The sequence below is a fragment of the Pezoporus occidentalis genome, unplaced genomic scaffold (assembly GCF_034315485.1).
Source record: "Pezoporus occidentalis ecotype Australia unplaced genomic scaffold, CSIRO_AGI_Poc_V1 ctg203, whole genome shotgun sequence".
Lineage (NCBI taxonomy): Eukaryota > Metazoa > Chordata > Aves > Psittaciformes > Psittacidae > Pezoporus > Pezoporus occidentalis.
In genome coordinates this window covers 1,012,931-1,036,732 of record NW_026913889.1, presented here as the reverse complement: position 1 = coordinate 1,036,732, position 23,802 = coordinate 1,012,931, and the positions used below count along the sequence as shown (strand labels likewise).

Here is a 23,802-nt window from a genome sequence, read left to right as displayed (position 1 = left end):
TACTGTCTGAGTCAGAATGGCATGAACCTTTCTGCCCATAATGGCCCACTGTGAATGTACATATAGAAGGTAGAATGTCTGTTTCCTCTTTCTGGTGCCTGGTGAGATGTCACTGGGAAACAATTTAAACTTTATTTCTAATGTCTGTCTTGCAGAATGGAAACATCTGCCTTGGTAATGGCAAAAAAAAAACCTAACTAAATTTGATATCCCTAAGAGCATTCTGCAGAGCAGGGGTTGAAGTATTCTTAAAGGAATTTATTTATTCTGGGATCTGTGAAAAGGGCCTTATTGAGATCAGAGAATAAAATTTTGAAGCCTAAGGTAGTGAAGATGCATAGATTTTTAATTTGATTTTTGTAGTTTTAGAACTGTCGTGGTCTAAACCCTAGCCAGACAGCTTGTTCCCTCACTCCTAGTGAGTGGTGCCGGGCTGGAAGCAATCGAGGCGCCCCCCCCCCGCACCCCGGGGCTCTCCCCTTCCCCGCTCCCGGAGGGATGGGGAGGATAATCGAAAGTGTGCAACTCCTACGGGTTGAGACAAGAACAGTCCAGCAACCAATGTACAACACAAATCACCACCTCTACCACCAATGACAACAATGATAAGAGAAAATAACAAGGGAAGATAATACAATACCACCCGCCGAGAAATGAGTCCGACCCAGAAGACCCTGTGTCCTTCTGGGTAACTCCCAGTTACCCCCCCGGGCATGACATGCTGTAGTATGGAATACCTCTTTGGCTACCTTAGGTCAGGTGTCCTGTCTCTGCTTCCTCACGGCTTCCCCTCCTCCCTGGCAGGGCATGAGACTCACAAAGTCGTTGGTCAGGGTAAACATTACTTAGCAACAACTGAAAACATCGGTGTTATCAGCACTGTTCCCAGGCTGAAAGTCAAAACACAGCCCTGCACCAGCTACCAAGAAGGAGAAAAATTGACTGCTACTGCTGAACCCAGGACAAGAACAAAAAAAAGTAAAAACTCTTGTTACAGCATGTTTCACCATTAACATTTTCTGAGTAGCTCTGCAAAGTTGTAATCATTAAATGCTTTTAGTACCTTCTGGAGAAATTAGAATGATACAAGAGGAGTTTTCATGAGTAGAGAAGATTGAGTAGAGACATAAATAGGGAGAAAAAGGTAGAAAGAAAACTGAAAGGCTATTGTTGACTAATACAGTAGCAACTGCTGGCTAGGTGTGTTTGTATAAATGTGAAGCTGTGAGAAATTTAGAGAAGAACCAAATAAAGTGGTTTTATTCTGTGATTTTTCCACCCCAGATACCACTGCAAAATCACCTTTATAAGGTGTAATGTATTTAGAAGGCTGCCAGTTGAAGAAAAAGACACTTACTTTTGTTTGTTTTAAATAGAAGTGTAGTCTTTCTAAAGCTCGTAAGGTTTTTACTAAAAACTTCTATCTAATACATGAAAAGCTAGTCTTCCAAAGTTTGAACTTTACAATTGAATTATAACCTTCATGAATAATTTGGCCTGTTTGGACTGTTTTCCGTGGCATTCTTCAGGTTGGTGGGAGGTGGAGTTAAAGATAGATTGAACCAGGATTTTAACGATTCTTACTTTGCTGTCAGCAAAATCTCTAGCATTAATAATCACCTTTCTGAATTCATGGTTACACCTGCTGTGTTAATAGACTCTGGCTTGCTTCTCATAACACATGTGGCTAGGCTTTAAATTCTTTACAAAAATAATAGCAATATCACTTTAACCTTAAAAATAAAACAAAATAACAAAATCTGCTACCTAATCACAGAATTATATTAGAATCATAGAATATTTCAAGTTGTAAGACATCCAGAAGGATCATCCAGTCCCAACTGCCTAGTGCTTGCAGGACTACCTAAAACTGAATCATGTGGCTAAGAGCATGATCCAGATGCTTCTTGAAATCTTGATAGGCTTGACCACTTCCCTGGGGAACCTGTTCCAGTGACTGATCACCCTCTTAGTGAAGAGCCTTTTCCTAATGTTCAAGTAATGGTCTTCTGGCTGTTCATCCAGTTTTCAATCCATATTGCTGTCTATTTATCTAACCCGTACTTTCTCAGCTTGTTGATGGATGATGTTACAGAAGACACTGTCAAAGACTTTACTAAAACTGAGGTAAAAAACCATGGGCTGCTACCCTTTTATCCATAGTATCCTCACTGTGGAGGACTGCCAGCCTGGTTAAGTATAATTCCCCCCTCATAAGTCCATGCTGACTAATCCCAGTCACCTTGTTCTCATCCACGTGTCTGGAAATTCAGAAGGATTTTCTCACCTTCCCAAGGACTGAGGTGAGTTTGACCAGCTTGTACCTCCCCAGGTTTTCCTTCTTGCCTTTCTTGGAGATAGGTTTGATACTTATGCTTTTCCAGTCTTTGATAACATCTCCCAGTTATCGTGACTCTTCAAAGTTAATTGAGAGTGACTTTATAGCGACATCAGTACGATCCCTCAGCACTTGTATGTCTTATTTGTCGGGACTCATCGATTTATGGACATCTAGTTTCTTTAAGTGCTTCTTAACATGGTCCTCCCCCACTGAGGATAATCTTCCTTGCTCCAGACCTTCTCTCTGATTTAAGGGCCGAGGATTCCTGAAGGTCAGTCTTATCAGCAAAGACTGAGGTGATGGCAACATTGAGTACCTTTACCTTTTATGTGTGATTTGTCACTTAGTCCTTTGCCCTGTTCAGCAGTGGGGCCATGTTTTCTGTAGTCTCTTTTACTGTTATGCTTGTAGAATCCTTTCCTGTTGCCCTTCATATCCCTTGCAAGCTTCAACTTGGGGTCTGCCTTGCTTTTTCTCACCTCATCTGTATACAGTGGGACACTGTACTATACTCTGCACTTTTCTTGGGTTATGTGCCCTGCTTCTGTCTCTTCTGTGATTTATACATCTGAATTCAGTCAGGTGCTCTTTGCTCATCCATCCAGGCGTCATAAATAGGAAGAGGTGATTTGCAGTACTTTTATAGAACTTAAGATTTGAAAGGCAGCAGTGACAGGGCTTACTATCTTATTAGGTGGTAAGCAACTGTCAAATTTGTTCTCATTTATTCTTAACATATTGCTAGAATGATTCCTTATAGTTTCAGAGAGAATGCTTGTACAAGTAGAACTTACACAATAGAGGAAAATAGCACTTTGTACTTTAAGGGGAGAGAAAGGGCTAAAAAGAAATGCAGTAGGAATTGTATTTAAATCTATACATTTGAAATTATTTTTTTTTTTCATCCCATGGGAAAAAAGTTATCCAAAGAATGTGGAAAATAAGTGCTTGATACTTAGATATGATGTAGGAGAGATTCTCAGCTGAACTATGGAGTCTCATACTGAGTCTCTTAGATATGACATGTCACTGATTTAAATTTCAATGAATTGTTATGACCTGGGTTTATGTGTACATTTTTGCTGCATTAAGTACTTTCTCAGATAATTTATAAAGTAAGCTGTTGCATCATGGCTGTGATTTCCAAGGCCTGCCCAGAGTGTGCTCTGGTTGTTTCCAGGCTCACGCTCAGGCATTGCATCACATAAGAAGCAGTATTACCATGTTGAGAATTTAGGGCAAGGCTGTTGGATCCCAGATATACTGTTCTGACCCAAATTAAGCACTTAAGTTATTTCTGAAATGGGTTAGGAAGGGAGGCTTGGAGTCCTCACAGCATCCTGCATAGGAAGCCTTCTGACCTAGCCACTAGCTGGGATGCTGAAGGAAGTAGCCTCTTAAATTCTCCCTTTCTTACATGCCCGAACATGTATGTGTCAGATGCTGATTCAGACACCCAAACCATCATCTTAAGGTACTTTGTAAAGGAGTTTTTGTAAAGAACTTTTTTTTTTCCTGTTTTAATATTCAGATGAGGGATGAGGAAGCTAAATGCTTCCTTGAGCAAGGTAAGGGCTGACCTGAATGTGATTTTTCCTTCTTTTAAACATCTATGGCTACAGTGTGGTACAGCTTTATTAGCTGCAGTGGAGTGTATCATATTCCTTTGTATCTGATTCCACTCCACAATCCTTCCACAGCTTTACAAACAACTGAAGAAAGAGCCTGTCTATTATGGCACTATCTTGGAAATTTGAATTCAAATCATTGGGTTTTGCATTGGGCTCATTCAGTCTGTATCCTGGATGAGTTTAATAGATAGATGGATTGAGCTCCTCAGTTTTACCAAGATGGCACAGTCCTAAGTAAGAAAAGGCTAATTCGTTGGGTACCCATATACATATACCTATCAATCCTGAGGATTACTTTTGTGAAATCAAACATAGAAATACTTGTTTAGTCTTGTTTTGCATTGCTGAAGACCTTATGTGACCAAACGCTTCAGATTTCTGTAGAACTGTTAAATAAAGGAAAAATATACTAAAAATTTCTGCATGCTAGAAAATGTCAATGTGAAAAGGAAACAGAAAAATTACTAGTGAAAAATTATTGTAATAACTTCTACCTTTTAATGGTTGGTAAGTTGAAGTTTGAACTGCTTTTAAAGATAGGTACTTAACTTTCTCTGTTATGTCAGCCTGTTACCCCTTGAATATAACAACTGAGGAATGGAGTCTGAGCCTGACTGTCACTTGTGGTAATTGTAACTATGACCATTATTTCCCCCTGAATTAAGCTGTGGAATATTTTTTGCTAGTTACCAGTTTTTCTGTAGCAGACATGATTAAAGTAACTGATGTTTCAGTTTAAAAACGCATTTTTTGAAACTCCATGTGGACATAACATGAAATGTGTGGATGTCTAAAGCCTGGGACAACTTGAATGCTGAAGGCAGTACTTCTGATTAAAGGCAGTGCAATTGCTATTATTTCAAAGTATTTACTGCCTGAAGCCTGCTGATTAAAGAAGCTGCTTCTAGGTAATTACAAGGATGTTTTGAGATTTTATGTATAACTTTTTATCTAGAAAAATTGAGCATTTCCCTAACTATGCATGGTGTTCTCAGTAGGTTTTGCTGGTGGAATATGGAAGAGCCAGACTTGGACTGTCGGTGGTTTTGAAAATGATGGACCTTCATCTTTGTTATATTTTACATTTATTATATCTGTCATGAGTAAAAGTGTGTATTACTTACGATTTTGGTGGGCTGGATTATATGGATGCCTACATTTATATTTTAGCAGGTTTGGCCATATAAACATCTTTAAACTGCTGTTGTTAAGTCCAACTTAGTATTTAATGCTTTCATTAGGTCTGCATGAAGAATAGCCAGACCCCAGCCAATTGTCATAAGCTGTATTTGCCACTACCGACCTGAAGTAGAATAAATATTTTCAGAATAGAAACAGTGGTTAGCTGGAATGCTGTAGTTTTAACTATCTCTCATTATTTCAGTGAAAGAAAGGGGTACACTGAAACATATTCTTGAGCTGCCCGGCTTCCTCTGTCAGTAGCTACCACAAAGCATTTTCCAAGACCAGACTGATGATACAGTGTTCAAAAAAAACAACTGAACCAAATTTCTGCTGAAGGCCTGGAAGTTCCTGTGTCTGAAATGTCACTGAAATTCCGTACCAGGTGGCGCTTCATTAGCTGCTCTTCATTTTCTGTCCACCGTATACTTGTGCCAGCTGTTTCTCTTTGCTGCTGCAATTTACATCACATTTTCTCTCCATACGGTTGTTTACATGAGCCCAGTGGAAATCAAATGTCAGCTTCATTCTTATAGTCAACCTTTCTCTGTAGTATCATCTGAAAAGCAAATTTTACAGCTAAATGAGCTTTTTTGAGTCTGTGCCACTATAATTAAGCAGCTCTCTTCAAAGTAGCTTGTAATGTTTTTCCTCACAAATATTTCCATTAGTTTTCTATTCTCAGAGGCTAAAGTAACTTTAAAGTCACCATTTCTCAGAATGTGAATGCTCTTTAAAATTGAGTGCTGCCATTTATATTTCTATAGAAATGTAGTTTTAGCTTCTGTAAATTAGTCAAAATGTATCCCAAAGCTTTCCTGTTTCTATCATTTTCTCCAATTCTTCTTCTGTATATCATGCAGGTTTTTTTACTGTTCTTAATCTCTTCTTCTGTTTGCAATAATACATAAATAAGTAGCATCACTATGAATACTGTTCTCAAAATTAGGATAAAAATTGTTATTTTTAAATGCTAATTTGATTATTAATTCCTTATATTGGTTTATTGATAAAAGGGTACACCTCACCTCCTGAAAGGTCCAGTTTTGTGCCTTTTTTTTTTTCCTATGCTCTGATCATCACCATGTATTTGGTTTTACAAAATGTTTTCTTGGTACTGGGATGATTTACGATCTTTTGAAGATGCTTATGACTATACTGCAGGGGAATTACAGGCAAAGCATGAGATGTTTTTAACTGTTGAAAAGTAAGTTCTCATCCACGCAGATTATTTTATTGCCATAGATGAGCAAAACTAGTAATGATAGAAAATACTAAATTCTTGCTCATGAAATCGGATTTTTCTTCTTGATCATAGAATGTTGGATTTACTAACTTTCCAGTTCCTTTTAAAGTTTGTTAGATGTTCTTCAGTTACATTTGTTGGTATATGAAACTATATATTATGTCATACATTTGCTTTAATCATCTGATTATTTGACATGTTAGCATTGTAAATAAAGTTTATATTTATCCAACAAATTTGAATAGCTATATTTAAAAGAGGTTGTTATCGAGCATTTGTTTTGATTCATTTTTAAAATATGTAATAAAGTTTTCATTGTGAGTAATAATCAAAAATGTAGTCTTCATAGTAATGAATTTTAATTATCTGTCTATGTACATATGGCTTTATGACTGAAATATTCTGTTACTTGTAATTTTTCCTCTCGTTTTTAACTAATGCAGTTTGGGGTCCTGTCCTGTCCTTTTTTATGGGTTTCAATTCATATTAATCTGTTTTGACTTTGAAGTTATTCTGCCTAAATTCTAAATCAGAATTATGGTTCTCATATGCACTCATGTCTTAAGACTTCTTGCTGTTGAATGTGTATTTGTAAATTAAGTTAATTTTGTTTGATATTATTCTGTTGGTTTTAGTCAGAGTTTGAATTTCCCTCCTGAATCTGTGAATAGGATTTTTTTTCCTTATGCTAGTCAAATTAATGTAGTGGGGGTTTTCGCACTGAGGCAAAAGTTTGGACTGTTTTTGTAGATAAGTGTGTGAAGAAAAAGTTTGAGTTCAGTGGGTTCTAACACATCTACTAATAATTGTATTTTCTCTGTTTGGAAAGATATTTGAAATGTTTTAAAAAAAGTCTGATTTTTTTTTTTTTTTTATTTTTTTTTTTTTAGGTTTCCCAGGCTGGAGATTTGCTTATTGAAGTTTATGTTGAAAGAAAGGAGCCAGATTGTAGTGTTATAATCAGGGTTAGTGTATAAAAGTAATACAGTGGTTTTACTGTGCACTTTCTCATGACGTATATCAAATTTATTTTTGTATGTGTTTTTATGTAAGTACTTAATGAAAGTTTGAACTTTATTGCTATTAAATATTTCTTTTTAAATTGGGTGTGTTGCAAAAATTTGTAAAGACTGATCATTATTTATTTTTCGGGAAAATGTTATGATACAAATTTAAAAGGGAGATGTCCTCCTTCGGTTTTACTGCAATGTATGGTGATATAAATTCTCCCAGTTCCATGGGTGCAGCACAAAAGGCCCATTAAGAAGTACATGGTGAATGCTGGTTTTATTTAGTAGAACAAGGCCATTTAAATGACCTTCCTCCTGATTTTTCTTTTTGCCAGTGGCTTACTGCTTTCCTTGAGTGCTAACATACCAAAACTTGTTACTTACTATAACTGAGATTTTCAGCCTTATATTTGATTGTTGTATTTTAAAGGCACTCGTCTCCATGTAGTAGTGCATTATTGTTTGGATGAAGAGTTAAAAAAAGTTCTGTAACTGAATTTTGAGGCTTTAGTTACACCTCTTTGTTTCCAGTTCAGCATATGACTGTGTTCTGTTTAGCATATGACTCTCAAAAACTTCTGTTTGTATATGTATATGGCTTCAATAAGGGGAAATCCTGCCGGACCAATCTGGTGGCCTCCTATGATTGGGCTACTAAACTGATGGACAGGGGCACAGCAGTTGTGTGGACTTGTGCATAGCATTTGACACTGTCCCACATGACATCCTTGTCTCTAAATTGGAGAGATGTCAATTTGATAGATGGACCATTTGGTGGATAAAGAACTGGCTGAATGGCCGCACACAAAGAGTTGTGGTCAATGGCTCAATGTCCGTCTGGAGACCAGTAATGAGTGGTGTCCCTCAGGGATCGGTGTTGGGACCGGTCTCATTCAACATCTTTGTTGGTGACATTGACAGTGGGATTGAGTGAGCCCTCATCAAGTTTGCTGATGACACCAAGCTGTGTGGTTCGGTTGATATGCTGGAGGGAAGGAATGCCATCCAGAGGGACCTCGACACATTTGTGAGGTGGGCTGATGCCAACCTTATGGAGTTTAACCATGACAAGTTCAAGGTCCTACACCTGGGTTGGAGCAATCCCAGGCAAAGCTATAGGTTAGGCAGAGAAGAGATTCAGAGCAGCCCTGCGGAGAAGGACCTGGGGGTGTTGGTCAATGAGAAATTTAACATGAGCAAGCAGTGTGCACTCGCAGCCCAGAAAGGCAACTGTATCTTGGGCTGCATCAAAAGGAGCGTGACCAGCAGGTCGAAGGAGGTGATCCTGCCCCTTTGCTCTTGTGAGACCTCACTTGAATTATTGTATGCAATTCTGGTGTCATCAACATCAAAAGGGCATGGAAGTGTTGGAACAAATCCAGAGGAGGGCCACAAAGATGATCAGGGGACTGGAGCACCTCCCGTATGAAGACAGGCTGAGGAAGTTGGGGCTGTTCAGAGTGGAGAAGGCTGTGTGGAGACCTCATAGCAGCCTTCCAGTATCTGAAGGGGGCCGTTAAAGATGCTGGGGAGGGATTCTTCATTAGGGACTGTAGTGACAGGACAAGGGGTAACGGGTTAAAACTTAAACAGGGGAAGTTTAGATTGGATATAAGGAAGGAGTTCTTTACTGTAAGGGTGGTGAGGCACTGGAATGGGTTGCCCGGGGAAGTTGTGAATGCTGCATCCCTGGCAGTGTTGAAGGCCAGGTTGGACAGAGCCTTGGGTGACATGGTCTAGTGTGAGGTGCCCCTGCCCATGGCAGGGGTGTTGGAACTAGATGATCTAAAGGTACTTTCCAGCCCTAACTATTCCATGATTCTGTGATTCTGTGTATGTGGTATACATAGATACAGACATATATGCATGCACATAACACGTTTTTTAAATATCAATGAAAATGGGACTATTTCTAAGTTTGTTTTTTTTTTTAATAAAATGGTACTTCCGTAACCCTTACCTTCCTATAGCCAGGAAAATGTATCAAGGCTTCCTTTCATCTGAAATTTTCAGGGATTGAGAGGAGGAATTTCAAGCTACGAAGTTAATCAGACAGCTGAAAGTTTTAACTTTGATTTTTGTGGTAGAGGAAAAAAAAAGGAAAGCATGCAGGAGTCTGACAATTTCTGGATTTCCAACTGAATGCATCTACTGCCTATATTATTATTAGTAGTAGTAGCAGTAGTTGCGGGGAGTAAGATTTCTAAAAAATAAATCAGAAATTGGTAATTGTACAATATTATAAACTGCTTCTATTTGTATTCTAGGTATCACCGTTGATGGAAGCAGAAGAATTAACTAATGATGTTTTAGGAATCAAAAACATTATTCCCAACAAACATGATATCTGGGCTACTTTTGAAGTACTTGAAAATGGTGAACTAGGTTAGTGACCCTTAAATTTATGTATGTTCAGAAAAATTTATAATTTTATTTTTTTTAACGCCTAACATAATCAAAAGCTTAGTTAAAAAAATTAGTAAAAGGCTTATAGAAACAAAATGAAAATAAGCCTTCATGCCATTATTTTACATTTGTTTGCTGGGCATCTGCATGATTGCTTTCTACACTTTGCCAGAAACAATGTGATGAATTGTTTTGAAATGCTTATGAATTGGTGGCTGAAAAAATGTTTTTCATGTTACTCTGTTTCACAGTTCATTGGTCATGAGCTAAAGAAAAGTAGGTCTTGCGAATACGTCTCAAAGAAGAAACTTACCTTTCATTAGAATGTCAGCAGCTGATTTTATAAGGAAAAATGTTTTTCAGAAAATGAAACAAGAAAATACATGTAATACCTAAGTATCTTTTTTGTTATTCAATTATGTGTGTAGATGAAAAAGGGGGTATAAATTGTGTAATCCTGTGTATATGGCAGAATTTCAAAATGTTTGTTTTAAATATGGTTCTGCTGCCAACAGGAGCAAATGTCACAGGCACAATGTTCATGAACTGTAGAGAGGTTTTAACGTAGGTAGTGTTTCAGGTGTGCCAGAGCTTGCATTTTACTATTAGAGGTACTTACTATGAAGTAATATATTTATTTTTATTTATTTTTATTTTTAGCTGAATAATCACATGATTTTTGAAGAAATACGCTTTTAGTAAAAAGCATCTATTTTTACTTCATATTAGAGCTGCTGTTCTCACTATTTTCATGTTACAGAAGTGGACTATTTCTGTAGTGAAGGTACCTATTTCCAAGCTAAGAAGCAAAAAAGTTTTTAAAAAACTGAGAAAACTAAGATTACTAAAGGTTACAAGTTTGTTTGAATAGTTTTGTTGTACTTGCTTTTCAGACATGCTTACAGTAATCTTTTCAGATTTACTGATAGCCATGATATGCTGAGTCTTGACCTTGACAGTATTGGGAACAAGACTGGAAGTGCCTTCTCCTTTTTGACTTAAAATAAGTGATCCTGATCTCTCTCCATCTTGTAGTCTTGTGGTGATATTGTGTAGAGTTGTAACATAGAGTTCATTTCCACATTTGTAGATGCAGGTATCAACTGGCAAAGCATGCTAGCATCTATTATCTTTAGAAGAGTCCTGATAACTCCTACAAGTACTCTAGAAATCCTGTTTCTTTTGACTGTGTAATGGAAAAACTGAAGAGGAAACTTTATTTTCTAAAACTTATAAAACATTTACAGGCAAATGAAAGCTGAATTAGATATGGCTGAGAGAACATAAATACAAAAGATAGACCCCACAGCAGCTCCTTGAGGTGTTTGGGTGTAACAGCTAGTATTTTAGTTGTCTGAGCTAATGACTATGGAAAATTAGCAACAAAATTAAGCTTAGAGTAAGACATTACAGCCCTGTATAGGACAAAAAATATTGGCAAGGGATTAGAGTGTATCCCATTGAAACGAGAGTTACAATGCAAGGTAGAAATGGCGTACCATTTAAAACCAAAGCAAACAAGCAAAAAGTAAACTAAATAAAGTTGTAATTCAGCACCTGTCTTCAGTAATTAGACTGATGAAATGTTCTACATGGACGCCTTTCTGGAAGAATCTGTGCATCAGAACTGAATTAATAATACTGAAAAGTAAAAATAATGCATGTAGTAAGAGACACTCAGGGAGGCTACAGTGGTGCTATGGCTGAATCTAGCAGATTTTCAAAAGGCTGAATAACAGAGAAAAATAGTCCTGTTCAGCCCTTGGTCCAAATGCTGCTGCACATTGATTTTATTAGCATCCTTTAACAAACACCATTTAACATCATGTAATCTAAGGCATTATGACATGTCGTGACAGAAGCAAAGGTTGCTTAGTTGTTTCAAATGTATGGTAATGATCAGTGTTATACTGACGAAAGGAATATTCTGCTTGTGTTCCTGCTGCGTTCTGGTACCTGTCTAGTGCATGGTGGTGTTCAGTTTGCTGCACTCAGTCCTGAAGTTTTATGAGAGTTATTTTACCTTTTAAGATATACTGCCCTGAAAATGAACCCGGAGAAGGCAAGAAAATTATAATTTTAAATTCTCTAAAAAGTAATTTTCTCTTGGTAGTTAATGTTGTTTAAGGTGAAAATGACTGGTTTGGGATATTTATCAGCATATAATGACCTCTTTAAAAGGGTAATTGGACCTGTATGTTTATTGCTTGCTGTTCAAAATATTAGAATTGCAATATTAAAAATAAACTAAATTATTTGCATATAAAAAAGTTGAAATAATTGATAATTTAATCTAACCTAATGAAGAATGTTCAATACCATATGCTTTACAAAATAGTGTGTATTTTTTTCAGTAATTTTTGCCTGATAGTTTGTAAATGAGGTGTGTTGCCAGCAAAATAGCTAATGCATTTCAGCATGATGATTTATGTACCGTGTAATCCATGATGACAGATGGTCTTAAATGTAACTATAAATAAAACAGTAGGTGTTTACTCTGGGAGTGCTGGTGTTCTAGGAAGATGTGGTGATTTGCCAGTGTTTCCTGCTGTTGATTTGTAAAGGTTTTTTTTCTCTTTTGTACAAGGATAAGTTGTTTTAACTTTATCACATCAGAGTCCACAATTTCCCAAAAATTAGGAAGAAGTTTTGAAAGTTTGACCATTTAAAACAAAAGAACCAGAAGAAATAGTGTTATAAAGTAGGGATTGAGCTGCTGTCTACAGAATGGTGGTTTTGGTAGGCTGCTTTGTTGTCATGTCTGAATAATAACACTTTTCTGTAAGTGGTATAGCAAGTTTACAGGTAAGGTAGGACTTTTTGCATCCCAAAACAGTGGTAGTTTTTTCTGTCACTTAAGTGTGTTATTTGTGGCTGCTGCTTTCTGAAGCTGTGGTGTTCAGGTGTTCAGGAAGCTATCTTCTGCTAGAATGTGTTGCTGGACAGTCCCAAAGCAGCTGTTGACATTTCATATTAATCTGCCTTAGCAGAAATGAAAAATGAGACTATGGTGGCATACTTTTCCCCTCAGTATTCAAGAGACATGAGCCTAGATTGCCAGATCCAACATGACAGTGTCACACAGGTGTGACTTTCCAGGCACTGTATCCAGCTTCTCAAGGCCTGACCCGTATAAGTTGGTATGCCAGAGGGAAGTCAGAACGTTTGGAAAAATCTCTCTTTGGAGATAAAATGACACTTGGATCTACTGTTGTAGCCCACAAAGCCATCGTTAAGGTTTTTGTGCTTTCATTAATTATTGTAGGTGCTTGCTGCTGAGCAGGTGAAAGCCTTCAGAGGGTTGTGTATGTGTGTGTGTGGAGGGTAACTATGCAGTCTTCCTCCATCTACATCAGTTTTGCTTGGTATGAGATACCTCAGGCTCAGTTTTCTGCTGGGTCTGGTAATGCAGATTTAGGGACTATTTGCCAGATTTTCAGTATTTTCATTTGGTGTATGAACTGGGGTTTGTGTGGAATACTGGATGGACATTCTTATCCCTGCAGTTTCTCAGTTCTGTGGAACTGAATCCTGGGTCTTAGTGTTTGTCTTTCAGGATGGATGATATCTATCCACAAATGTATGTTTGAGCAAATGAAGTGTAAAGTGCACACATACAGTCTATCATGCCTTCTTCTATTGGCTCTGTTTTGGTCAAACTGTGGTATGCTCTGTGATAGTTCCTAAAATTTGTATTTAGTTTGAAAGTTGTGTTTTAGTGTCTTTAGTTGCAAATGTTTTCTTACATAAATACAAAAGTCACTGAACATTTGATTATTGTTGTTTAATTTAATATTTATTATCTGTGCAGACCCTGCCAGCACAGGTGTTGCTGCAGAAAGTCAATGAAGTGCGTAATTGTCTTATTTTGAAAGCAGTGCTTTTCTTCTGTAGCTCAAAGTGAATGAGACAGTGTTGCGTATAAGCATGTGTAACTTCTAAGGGCATTCAGTCTTGGCTTTTGGATTTGGTTTGTTTGGGGTGTTTTTCAATTTTTATTTTTTTATTTTTTTTTCTCCTGCAACATTTCTCAGAACGTCCTCTGCATTACACAGAGAATGTGTTAGAACAAGTTCTTCACTGGAGTTCACTACCGGAACCTGGCACTGCATATCTGATAATAAAGAGGTTTCTAACAGCAGACATCATAAAACTCTACAGTGGTATGTATCTTTTTTAAAACTTAGATATTTCATGTGGGGACATGAGGATGGCAGTTCTTTTACAGCTGTTTCATTGGGGCAAAGTGTCCCAGAACATCTGAATTACTACTACTTTATGAAAGTTACTGTTTTACTGAGGGTTGTGCTGACCTTCTTTTAAAACGTAAAATTCATGGATCTTCTTGTTTCTACAAACTATAAGCCTTCCCGTTTGAACATAAAAATACAGAGAAATTTCACATTCACAGTGTTTGAAGTTCTGCTGTGAAACTTGTGACTGCTCTTTAATCCATAGAGCAGTTCTGCATAGTCCATTCACTATGCTCTCTCTCTGTGGATTATACATACATATATCTTGTGTATATATAATTACATTATATATAACCATGTAATTAATATATTAAATAATTTTATATGCTAATAATAATATCTATTTTATAATCTGTTGCTTTCAAGCTACAAAGCTCATTAGAGAGTATTGCAGCCTTTTAAAAGGATGAGGAATTTAGATCTGACACTTGAAAGGAGATGTAACTCAAACTTACAGTGGGAAACTATAATTTACAAGCTGCCCCCATCCTACTTTGTTTTTTTACATAATACCTGGATTGAAGTCTCCCATGTAATAATATGTAGCATTCACTTTGAAGGAAGCAGTGGTTTAGAAGTTCGAGATCCAAAAATTGCTATCGTGTTTTCAAGCAGTTGAAATCCTGTATGCTGTCACTGTAAAACGTGATGATGACACACAATGCCTGGTTTATGCCCATCTGATTTTATCTAATGATGTAGTCAAATATGCAATCTTTTCTTTTTCTCTATTCCCCATCCACAGAGGTATTAATCTCTCCATCTATATATCTCTTCTGTCTTAATTTTAAGAAATAAAAGTTATGATGTTATTCTTCTGAAAATATTAGCCTTCTCTCATCATCCTTTATTCCTGTAAAAACATACTCTGCAAATACAGATCAACCTGAACAAGTGTTCTGTTCATGACCATTATGTTCCAGTATCTCAAAACATGTCATAGCAGACAGGGAATAGAGAGAAATGGCCAACTTCATTAAAAGCTTGATATATGAACTTCCATCACCTCACTCGGTGTGTGTTCAGGAATAATCAGAATATGGGTTTTAAGGACTGTGTGAACCACTGCTCTGAGAAATACGTAAGGATCAGGCTAGTGTCAGTTTACAAAATGCAGTACTATTTAAAGGAGAAATCTGCCATTTGCTCTTCTTCTCTCCTAATTTCTATATCCATTTCTTCTCCTAACCCATCACAGTAATTGTTTGCATCTGTTTATTCAGTTTGACTTTAGTCTAGATACACTGGCTGTTGACTGAATGTTTGCATTTACTGGCTGTTTTTTTGTGAGTGTGCATGTTAAAATAATCAAAAACTCATTAAATAAGTTATATTGTTTTTAGTGGTTTGAAGAGAAAAGTCTCTGACAGTTGCAGAGTTACAGTGTTGATTTCTGCAAACTCTACATGGTGATCTTGTGTATCACAAAATATTTTCTTGAGGGTGGAATTGCCACTTTAAGGAAGTTTTACATGGTGAACATACTTTAATTTCTAAAATGTTACTTTTTCTAACTGGATCTCGTTATAAAACAATATCTAAAATCAACACAATTCTATAGTAGTTTTATCTTGTTAGATTTCTTGAATCCACTCTTAGCTTGTAAATTTGCTCTGAAATATTAGCGATACTGAGGAGCAATTTCACTAGCTTCAGTGAAAGTGTAGATATTAAGTGTAAGCAAAGATGCACAGAAAGTCTGCACATTCATCCATGTTTTGTAGTTGCAGTTGTTTATTGTTACTATTTCTAATCTTGCATCTGTACACTGTTAAATAAACAGCTACTTCAGGACAAAAAGATAATGGAGGGTTTTTTAGACAAATATTGTACTTCCATCACTGGATAGTATCAGAATGAGAAAAGGCACAGGATCAGGTCATTGCTCCCATTGTCTGAAGGAGAGGCAGTTGTGGCTCTCCATTTTGAAGTACACAAGAAATAATGGCTGTCCTGAAGGAAAAGACGGAGACCTTAATCTTTCCACTCTTATACACTCCTCATGTTCCACTCTTATACACTCATCCTTTTTACTGAGTAGCAGGGCTAAGGTTAGATGTCCAACCACTACTGTTTGAATTATGTTTTTCAACAGTAGATTCAGCCTACAGAGTTGGACAACTGGGTGGTTGGTGTCTTTTACAGCAAAATTAATAGGCCTGTGATCATATTATGTTTATAATTGAATTCAGTGAATTTTCTTTGGTTCTCTGATTTATGTTAGAATACTGCAGACTAAATTATTATATGCCTGACCTTTTTCTTCCTGTTACTGTTACCTTAAAGCTTTGTGTCATCAGCACTTTTCTCCTTTTATTTCCAAAAACTTCTAATGATGTTTGAAATAATGTTGGTTTAGTTGTGAGCCTAATGGAACAACTCTGTTATCCTCATTTCATCTAGGTAACTCATCATTGTCTTCCCTGTCAGTGCAGCTTTTCCCGTGTTCCTTATACTTAGTGCATTCTCCTTTTTCATAATTATTCTCATTTTGTCCTTTTTACTAGTTTTTCACGTTTTGTAATATCAATTGTATTGAGGTCTAGATGTATATTTTGTCTAGAACTCAACATTCCTTTTCAAGTTAAAAAGAGTTAGTTTACTGATGTATTTCAGAAGACTTGTGGTAGGTTTTCCACTTTCTCATAGACCATACAATCATGGAATGGCTAGGGTTGGAAATGACCTTGAGATCATCTAGTTGCAACTCCCCTGCCATGAGCAGGGATGCCTCACACTAGACCATGTTGCCCAAGGCTCTGTCCAACTTGGCCTTAAGCACTGCCAGGGATGGAGCATTTCACTCCAGGGATGGAGGAAGTTCTTTACTGTGAGGGTGGTGAGGCACTGGAATGGGGTACACAGGGAAGTTGTGAATGCTCCATCCCTGGCAGTGTTCAAGGCCAGGTTGGACAGAAACTTGGGTGACATGGTTTAGTGTGAGGTGGCCCTGCCCATGGCAGGGGAGTTGGAACTAGATAATCTTAAGGTTTTTCCAACCCTAACTATTCTATGATTCTAGTATTCTGTGATTTACCACTTCTGTAGGCAGCCTGTGCCAGTGCCTCACCACCCTCACAGTAAAGAACTTCTTCCTTATATCTAACCTAAACTTCCCCTATTTAAGTTTGAACCCATCGTCTCTTGTCCTATCACTGTAGTCCTGGATGAAGAGTCCCTCTCCTGTATCCTTGTAGACCCCAGCAAGATACTGGAAGGCTGCTGTGAGGTCACCATGCAGTCTTCTATTCTCTATGCTAAACTGCCCCAACTTGCTTAGCCTGTCATTGTATGGGAGGTGTTCTGGCCCCCTTATCATCTTTGTGGCCTTCCTCTGGACTTGTTCCAACAGTTCCATGTCCTTCTTATGTTGAGGACACCAGAACTGCACACAGTACTCCAGGTGGGGTCTCATGAGAGCAGGGTAGCGGGGCAGGATCACCTCCTTCGACCTGCTGGTCACGCTCCTTTTGATGCAGCCCAAGATACAGTTGCCTTTCTGGGCTGCGAGCACAAAAGCCAGCTCATGTTCTGTTTGTTCTCTACCAACACCCCCAAGTCCTTCTCCACAGGGCTGCTCTGAATCTCTTCTCTGACCAACCTGTAGCTGTGCCTGGGATTGCTCCGACCCAGGTGTAGGACCTTGCACTTGTCATGGTTAAACTTCATGTGGTTGGCATCAGCCCACCTCACAAGTGTGTCAAGGTCCCTCTGGGTGGCATTCCTTCCCTCCAGCATATCAACCGAACCACACATCTTGGTGTCATTGGCAAACTTGCTGAGGGCACACTCAATCCCACTGTCCATGTCACCAACAAAGATGTTGAATGAGATCAGTCCCAAGGCCAGTCCGTGTGGGACACCACTCGTTACTTGTCTCCAGCTGGACATTGAGCCATTGACCAGAACTCTTTGCGTGCCGCCATCCAGCCAGTTCTTTATCCATCAAGTGGTCCATCCATCAAATTGATGTCTCTCCAATTTATAGACAAGGATGTCATGTGGGACAGTGTCGAACGCTTTGCACAAGTCCAGGTAGATGACATCAACTGCTCTACCCCGTCCATCGGTTCTGTAGCCCCATCACAGAAGGCCACCAAATTGGTCAGGCAGGATTTCCCCTTAGTGAAGCCATGCTGGCTGTCACCAAGCACCTTGTTGTTTTTCATGTGCCTTAGCATGCCCTGCAGGAGAATCTGCTCCAAGATTTTGGCAGGCACAGAGGTGAGACTGACTGGTCTGTAATTCCCCGGGTCATCCATTTTCCCCTTCTTGAAAATAGGGGTTATATTTCCTTTTTTCCGGTCATCGGGAACTTCACCTGACTGCTATGATTTTTCAGTTGTGATGGACAGTGGCTTACAACTTCATTCTTGAGCTCATTTAAGACTCACAGATGAATTACGTCAGGCCCCATGGACTTGTGCGCTTTCATGTTCCTAAGATGATCTCGAACTGATTCTCTCCTACATTGGGCCTAAGGTCTTCATTCTCACGTGTTCCTGCATCTGAATTCCAAGACTTGAGGGGCGTGGTCAGAGCACTTGCCGGTGAAGACTGAGGCAAAGAAGTTGTTGAGAACTTCAGCTTTCTCCAAATCAAGGGTAGCCAGTTGTCCTGTTTCCTTCCAGAGAGGAAAGATCTTTAGGTATGTTCTCTTGACATTTTATTCCATAGCTTTTCATCCTCTTGCAGAAGCACTCTTTCAAGTGCTTTTCATAAGGGCAAGGTGTGCATATTATTTTGGTATAAGAGGTACTCAGTACAGCTTAGTACTATTTCAAGCCCCTTTTCCTTACCTGAAGATTTCCAACATTAAATTTTTCTTAGTTAGAAAAATACAGATTGACAGTAAAGGGTGTGTGTATATAGGTCCTTGAAATTCTACTGTTAATGAGTTACATAATTCGAGTAGGAAGTGTTGATTTCTGAGAACAGGGGTTATTATTCAGAGGTGTTGTTTGAAACACAAACTTCTAAACCACAGGTAGATCAATGCTGAATGGGTTGAGTGCATCTGGTTCTTAGTAGATGCAGAGTTCTAGAAAGTTCTATTTGTTTTTTAGTTTGTATCTGAAAAAAATATTCTGATTAGGACACATCCCAATTATTTTAGATTATGAAATAGTGTCTTCTAAAGAATACCGAATATCATCAATTCAGAGGATCGTTATTTTTCAAGGTTTTTAAATATCAAGTGGTTTATAGAATTATTTTTTTATGGTGAGATTTTCTATGCGAAGTTTTGAATGAGTGTCATGTCAGGAGCTATGTGCAGAAGTTTAAAATCTTGTAATTTGGTACAGATGTGGAAGTATACTGCTAGTCTCACAACAACTTGTGATTGTGTGGATAAGGATTCCTACTGTATTCTGAACATGAAATACATATTCCTACAGGCAAAGAGGGAACATGTTAGCACTTCTTTTAATTGTGCCTCTCTATTCACGTTTTTAATTCAGATAATCCAAATAACTTCTGATTTTAATTGTTGAAATGTGTTGATTCTGGATTCCGATTCTATCTTAAACTCTAAAGAAAATACTGGGAAATCTTCTTTTGAGATTTTTTGGTTCATAGCAAGCATACTGATTAGAATGTAGTTGGTTTTATTTAATAAGTTAAAGATGTTTATCTTTTTCATTTCCATTATATTTTTAAACATAATGTTTTTCATTGTTTTGTTTTGCACTGAGATATAAAGCAAAAGGAAATTAAGAGTCACATTTTTAATTATCCTCTTTTTGCAAAAAATTAGGGTTAGTAAAAGGAATAATTTAATTTCAACCCTTTAAACAGCGGGTTTTCAGCCAGTATTAAAGATGGGATCTAGACACAGCTTTTCAAGTTAGTCCCAAAGTCTCTCTAGCCGTACAAATGATAGTAGAATCTGACTCTTGAGTTTTGATATATAACCTAACTGGGGGTTTTATATGCACTTCAAAGTATATTTATGTAATTGGACATGTGAAACATGGACGTTTTGTGCATGCAGAATTATCCATGTAATGCATTAATATATTTTTCACTATTTAAATGTTACTTATTTCCTAAATAGACATGTGTGGAATAACTGTCTACAGTTTCTTTAAAAGAAGAACAAAAATCCCTTAAATATTGAAGTGCAGGTAGCTGGAAACAGTACAAACCAATATATTTGTATTAAACCCTGCATTTTATGCTTGTTAGTGATGTTTCATACAAATTCTTAACTCTCCCATGTCACCTCTCATACTGGCTTTGTGTACATCATTCAGTGACAATGGCTCATTTAGCAGAATGTGTGAAGATAGAAAAAATAGATAATTTTGATTAGTACATGTTACAAGTGTTGCTGCCAGAGCGTGACTAGCTGTCGCTGTATAATACTGCACTTCACAAATAAAAAGAAAATATGCAAACAGTGAAAGTTGGTCTTTTTTGTCTTCTTTGTCTTTCCTGACCAAATGAAAATGTATTTTATGTTACTTTTTATTGTTGAATTCTTTAAAACATGTTATTCTTGGGTTTTGAGATTATGTTTCTGGGCAAAGCTAATAAACTAGTCTAAAAAAACCCAAACCCCCAAACATATATCGGGCAGAACAGGAAAAACAAAACTAGCAAGAAGTGGTGGTGCAGTAGTTTATATGTACTAGTAATACTTTTTTTGTATTATTTTATTTAGAATTTTAAACTGCTAAGGACATACTGAAAAATCTAGTCACTAACATTGCAAACTGTCAGTTGTTCTGGTACTTTTTAAAATAAGAGCTTTTTTGGTACTAAGTTCAATGCTTTATAAAGCTGACTACAAAGTTGTGCTTTGGGTTTGTTTGGCTGTTGATTTTATTTTTTTTTGAGATTGTTTTAATGATTTTTATTAATTTTACCAAATATATATATGTGTTTCTGTGTGTTTTGACTCAAACAGAAAAATATAGACAGACTTATGACAAAATCAGATCTTAAAGAAAATTTTTGCCTCTCTGAAGCACAGAGATTAAAAGTACTCATGCCGTACTTTTGGATTTAAATGCACTTTCTATTCTGAAAGGATTCTTTTAATTAAAGTGTGTTGATGGACTCTTGCTGTGTTATCTTAGAACAGAAAAGCCTTTTTGTCCCATAGCAATTAAAATCATAATCTGTCTGTATTTAAGAGTGCCTTTCTTATTAATAGACAATAGATTCATGTAAGTATTTAAGTGTAATGTAGAATTATATATTGCTGTATTATCTGTATTTAATATAAAATGAGTGAAATTGTCATTTTAGTCTTTTAATAAACAGTAATACTGGGGGCACTTAAAAATAGTGTTGTGAAATCTTCTAACAAAATGCTTTTTTTTTTTCTTGATAGAGAAAAATGAGGAAAGTAGTGTGAAAGCAGGCAATCTGAAGTATAAAGAAGAACCGTCAAAACTACTGTCTGGAAACAAATTTCAGGAACGTTATTTTGTGTTACGGGAAGGAAACTTGCTTGTTTATAAGGATATGAAGGTACCACAGACAAACTCTTCACCAAACTCATTTAAGCTTTCTTTTTTCTATGAAAAAAAACCCAACGAAAAACAGATCAACATTTTTGATAGTAAATGAGAATTTCTAGAGTCTGGGGTTCCAGTACAAGGTTTTTATCTTATTACTAAACAGATGCTTTAGTAAAAGGAGTTTGTGTTGGTTGCTCGTTTAGCTATTCTAATTATGCGTTATTATAAGATTTAGAAAAAAAAATAAAGCAGTGTTCAAGAATGCCTACAACTTGTGTGACTAAGCTGTGACTAAGTTTTTTGAAAATGTACCGGAGAGAGCAGTAATAGAAATAATACGGAACTTAAGTGAGCCGTATGGTGTTTTTCTTGTTATTTCATGCAGAGGCTTTTGAAATTACAAGCTCCAGGTTTCTTGCACCTACAAGTGTAGTGACAAAAGAAATTGTAAGAAACAATAATTCTCAATACACTAGCAAAATCTTTCCCTGCTTTCCAACAGCAGTTTTCAGATGTACTCTCAATCCTCCAAAACCTAGTATTGGTAATTAGATATGCCTCAGAATTCCACTTAATACTTAATGGCATGGTGGGTCTTAAATACCTCATAAGTTTTCTTTAAAGAGTGTTTTTGAGTGTATTAAAGTATAAAACTAAATATGCATCGTGAACTATGTTTTCATTTTAGTTTTGATAGTTTCTATGTGTTTGGTTTGATTTTGTTGTTTCCCTTTTTTAAAATAAGGAAAAAGCTCTTAAAGTTTAAAATGCATTTATTTTTGCTGCCTGCTGGTTTTGCCCATCCAGCAAATACTGAGGCGTACTTGCTGACCTTCATAAAATACTTTTTCATAAAGGCAGATCCATTGCTCAAGTAAGCTAAAGCAAAAGAAGTACTGCATTTTCTTGTGATAGGGTGGATATAATCTTAATTAGAACTACCCCAGAATGTCAAAAATATCATCTTATAATTTAGTGCTAAAACTCAAATTGTCACATATGTGAGAATAAATGAACATGCTCATAAAACCTTAATTAGTATCTTAGAGTTTGTGATAGCATTGTTGTACTGCTTTAAGATCTGCTTTTTTATCCCATCTTGATTTACAAAACATTAAATTCTCTAACTCAGATGGAATCTTGAACACTATTACTTTTAAATGACTTTGCACTTGGTTTTGAAAAAAGCAGGTCGAAATAACATTCTGATAAAATAGTGTCTATCCATTTTTTTTAATTTTCTTTTGAGAGAGGTTCATCTTCCACTATTAATTTTGGTTTCATTTTAGTCAGAAATGAATACTAGGAAAGCTTGACATTGCAGATGAAAAAGTGTATTTAGTAAGACTGCATTTATTTATTAATTTATAAATTCTCATTAGCAACAAATTAAGTTTGTGTATGCAGATGGAAATACATACTGTTAAGTGTTTCTCTTGTTCAAGAGCAATGATCAAAAAAGTGAAACATTTCTGTGATACTGTATTTTAAATTACGTTAATGTGTTAATTGACTGCACATACCACTGCAGTGTACTGTTGTTAAGAAATACGGTCACACACAGTCAAATGGCTTCCGTAAGGTACGTTTTTGTGCAAAGGATACTGTTATTTAACTAAATACTGTGTTTTGTAAGGGTGTTCTTTCATCCTGGCAGTACCCTTCCTTTGAGCAGGATGTTATGTAAGAATACTGACCAGAAAATTGTAGTGTGTTTTTTGTTTCATTTTCAATTTGTTTTCGATTTCGGTTTTGCATATGATTATGCTATCTCAGATTCTGTCGCTTTTTCCCCACACTGGAGTGTTGGATATTGAAAGCTGTAGAGGGAGAAATTGAGAATCCAGGACAGTTAACCCTGGAGTAGCTTTTGTAATGGGATTGTAAGATTTGTTAAGGTTGTTTTTGTTTGTTTCTACATAGAAAACTAAAACGCTTGACTGAAATGCAAGAAAGGAATGTTAGTCTATTCTTTTTAGTTGTGATCTTGTAGTAGAACAGTGCTCATGAGAATTTTATTGTTTCCTGTCAGGATTCCATCCTTCAGGAACTTTCAGTTCTCATACCTAGTGCAAGTTTATGCCTGTTGTACGTTGGCTAAAGGTAGTTTCTTCAAGAAAGGAGCAAGGAAGGAACCTCAGGAGATCTTTAGTCCAACTTTCTGTTCACAGCAGAGCTAGCAACTGAGGTCGGAGTGGATTGCTCAGGGCTTGATGCAGTTAAGTCTTGAAAACCCCATTTTCAGTTGCAGTACCTGACTG

The 23,802-nt window shown here is 36.9% G+C and overlaps 2 protein-coding genes across 2 annotated transcripts in view; both read left to right on the top strand.

Moving 5' to 3' along the window:
* The window catches only part of LOC134163689 (uncharacterized), a 360,084-nt gene that overhangs the window by 255,318 nt on the left and 80,964 nt on the right, over positions 1 to 23,802 (top strand). The gene's annotated exons all lie outside the window — the stretch shown is intronic.
* The window catches only part of ARAP2 (ArfGAP with RhoGAP domain, ankyrin repeat and PH domain 2), a 116,314-nt gene that overhangs the window by 81,547 nt on the left and 10,965 nt on the right, over positions 1 to 23,802 (top strand). The window contains exons 24-27 of the mRNA XM_062618779.1: positions 7,291 to 7,365; positions 9,678 to 9,795; positions 13,851 to 13,979; positions 21,412 to 21,551. Of these exons, the coding sequence (XP_062474763.1) occupies positions 7,291 to 7,365; positions 9,678 to 9,795; positions 13,851 to 13,979; positions 21,412 to 21,551 (462 nt within the window). The remainder of the gene's footprint in view (positions 1 to 7,290; positions 7,366 to 9,677; positions 9,796 to 13,850; positions 13,980 to 21,411; positions 21,552 to 23,802) is intronic.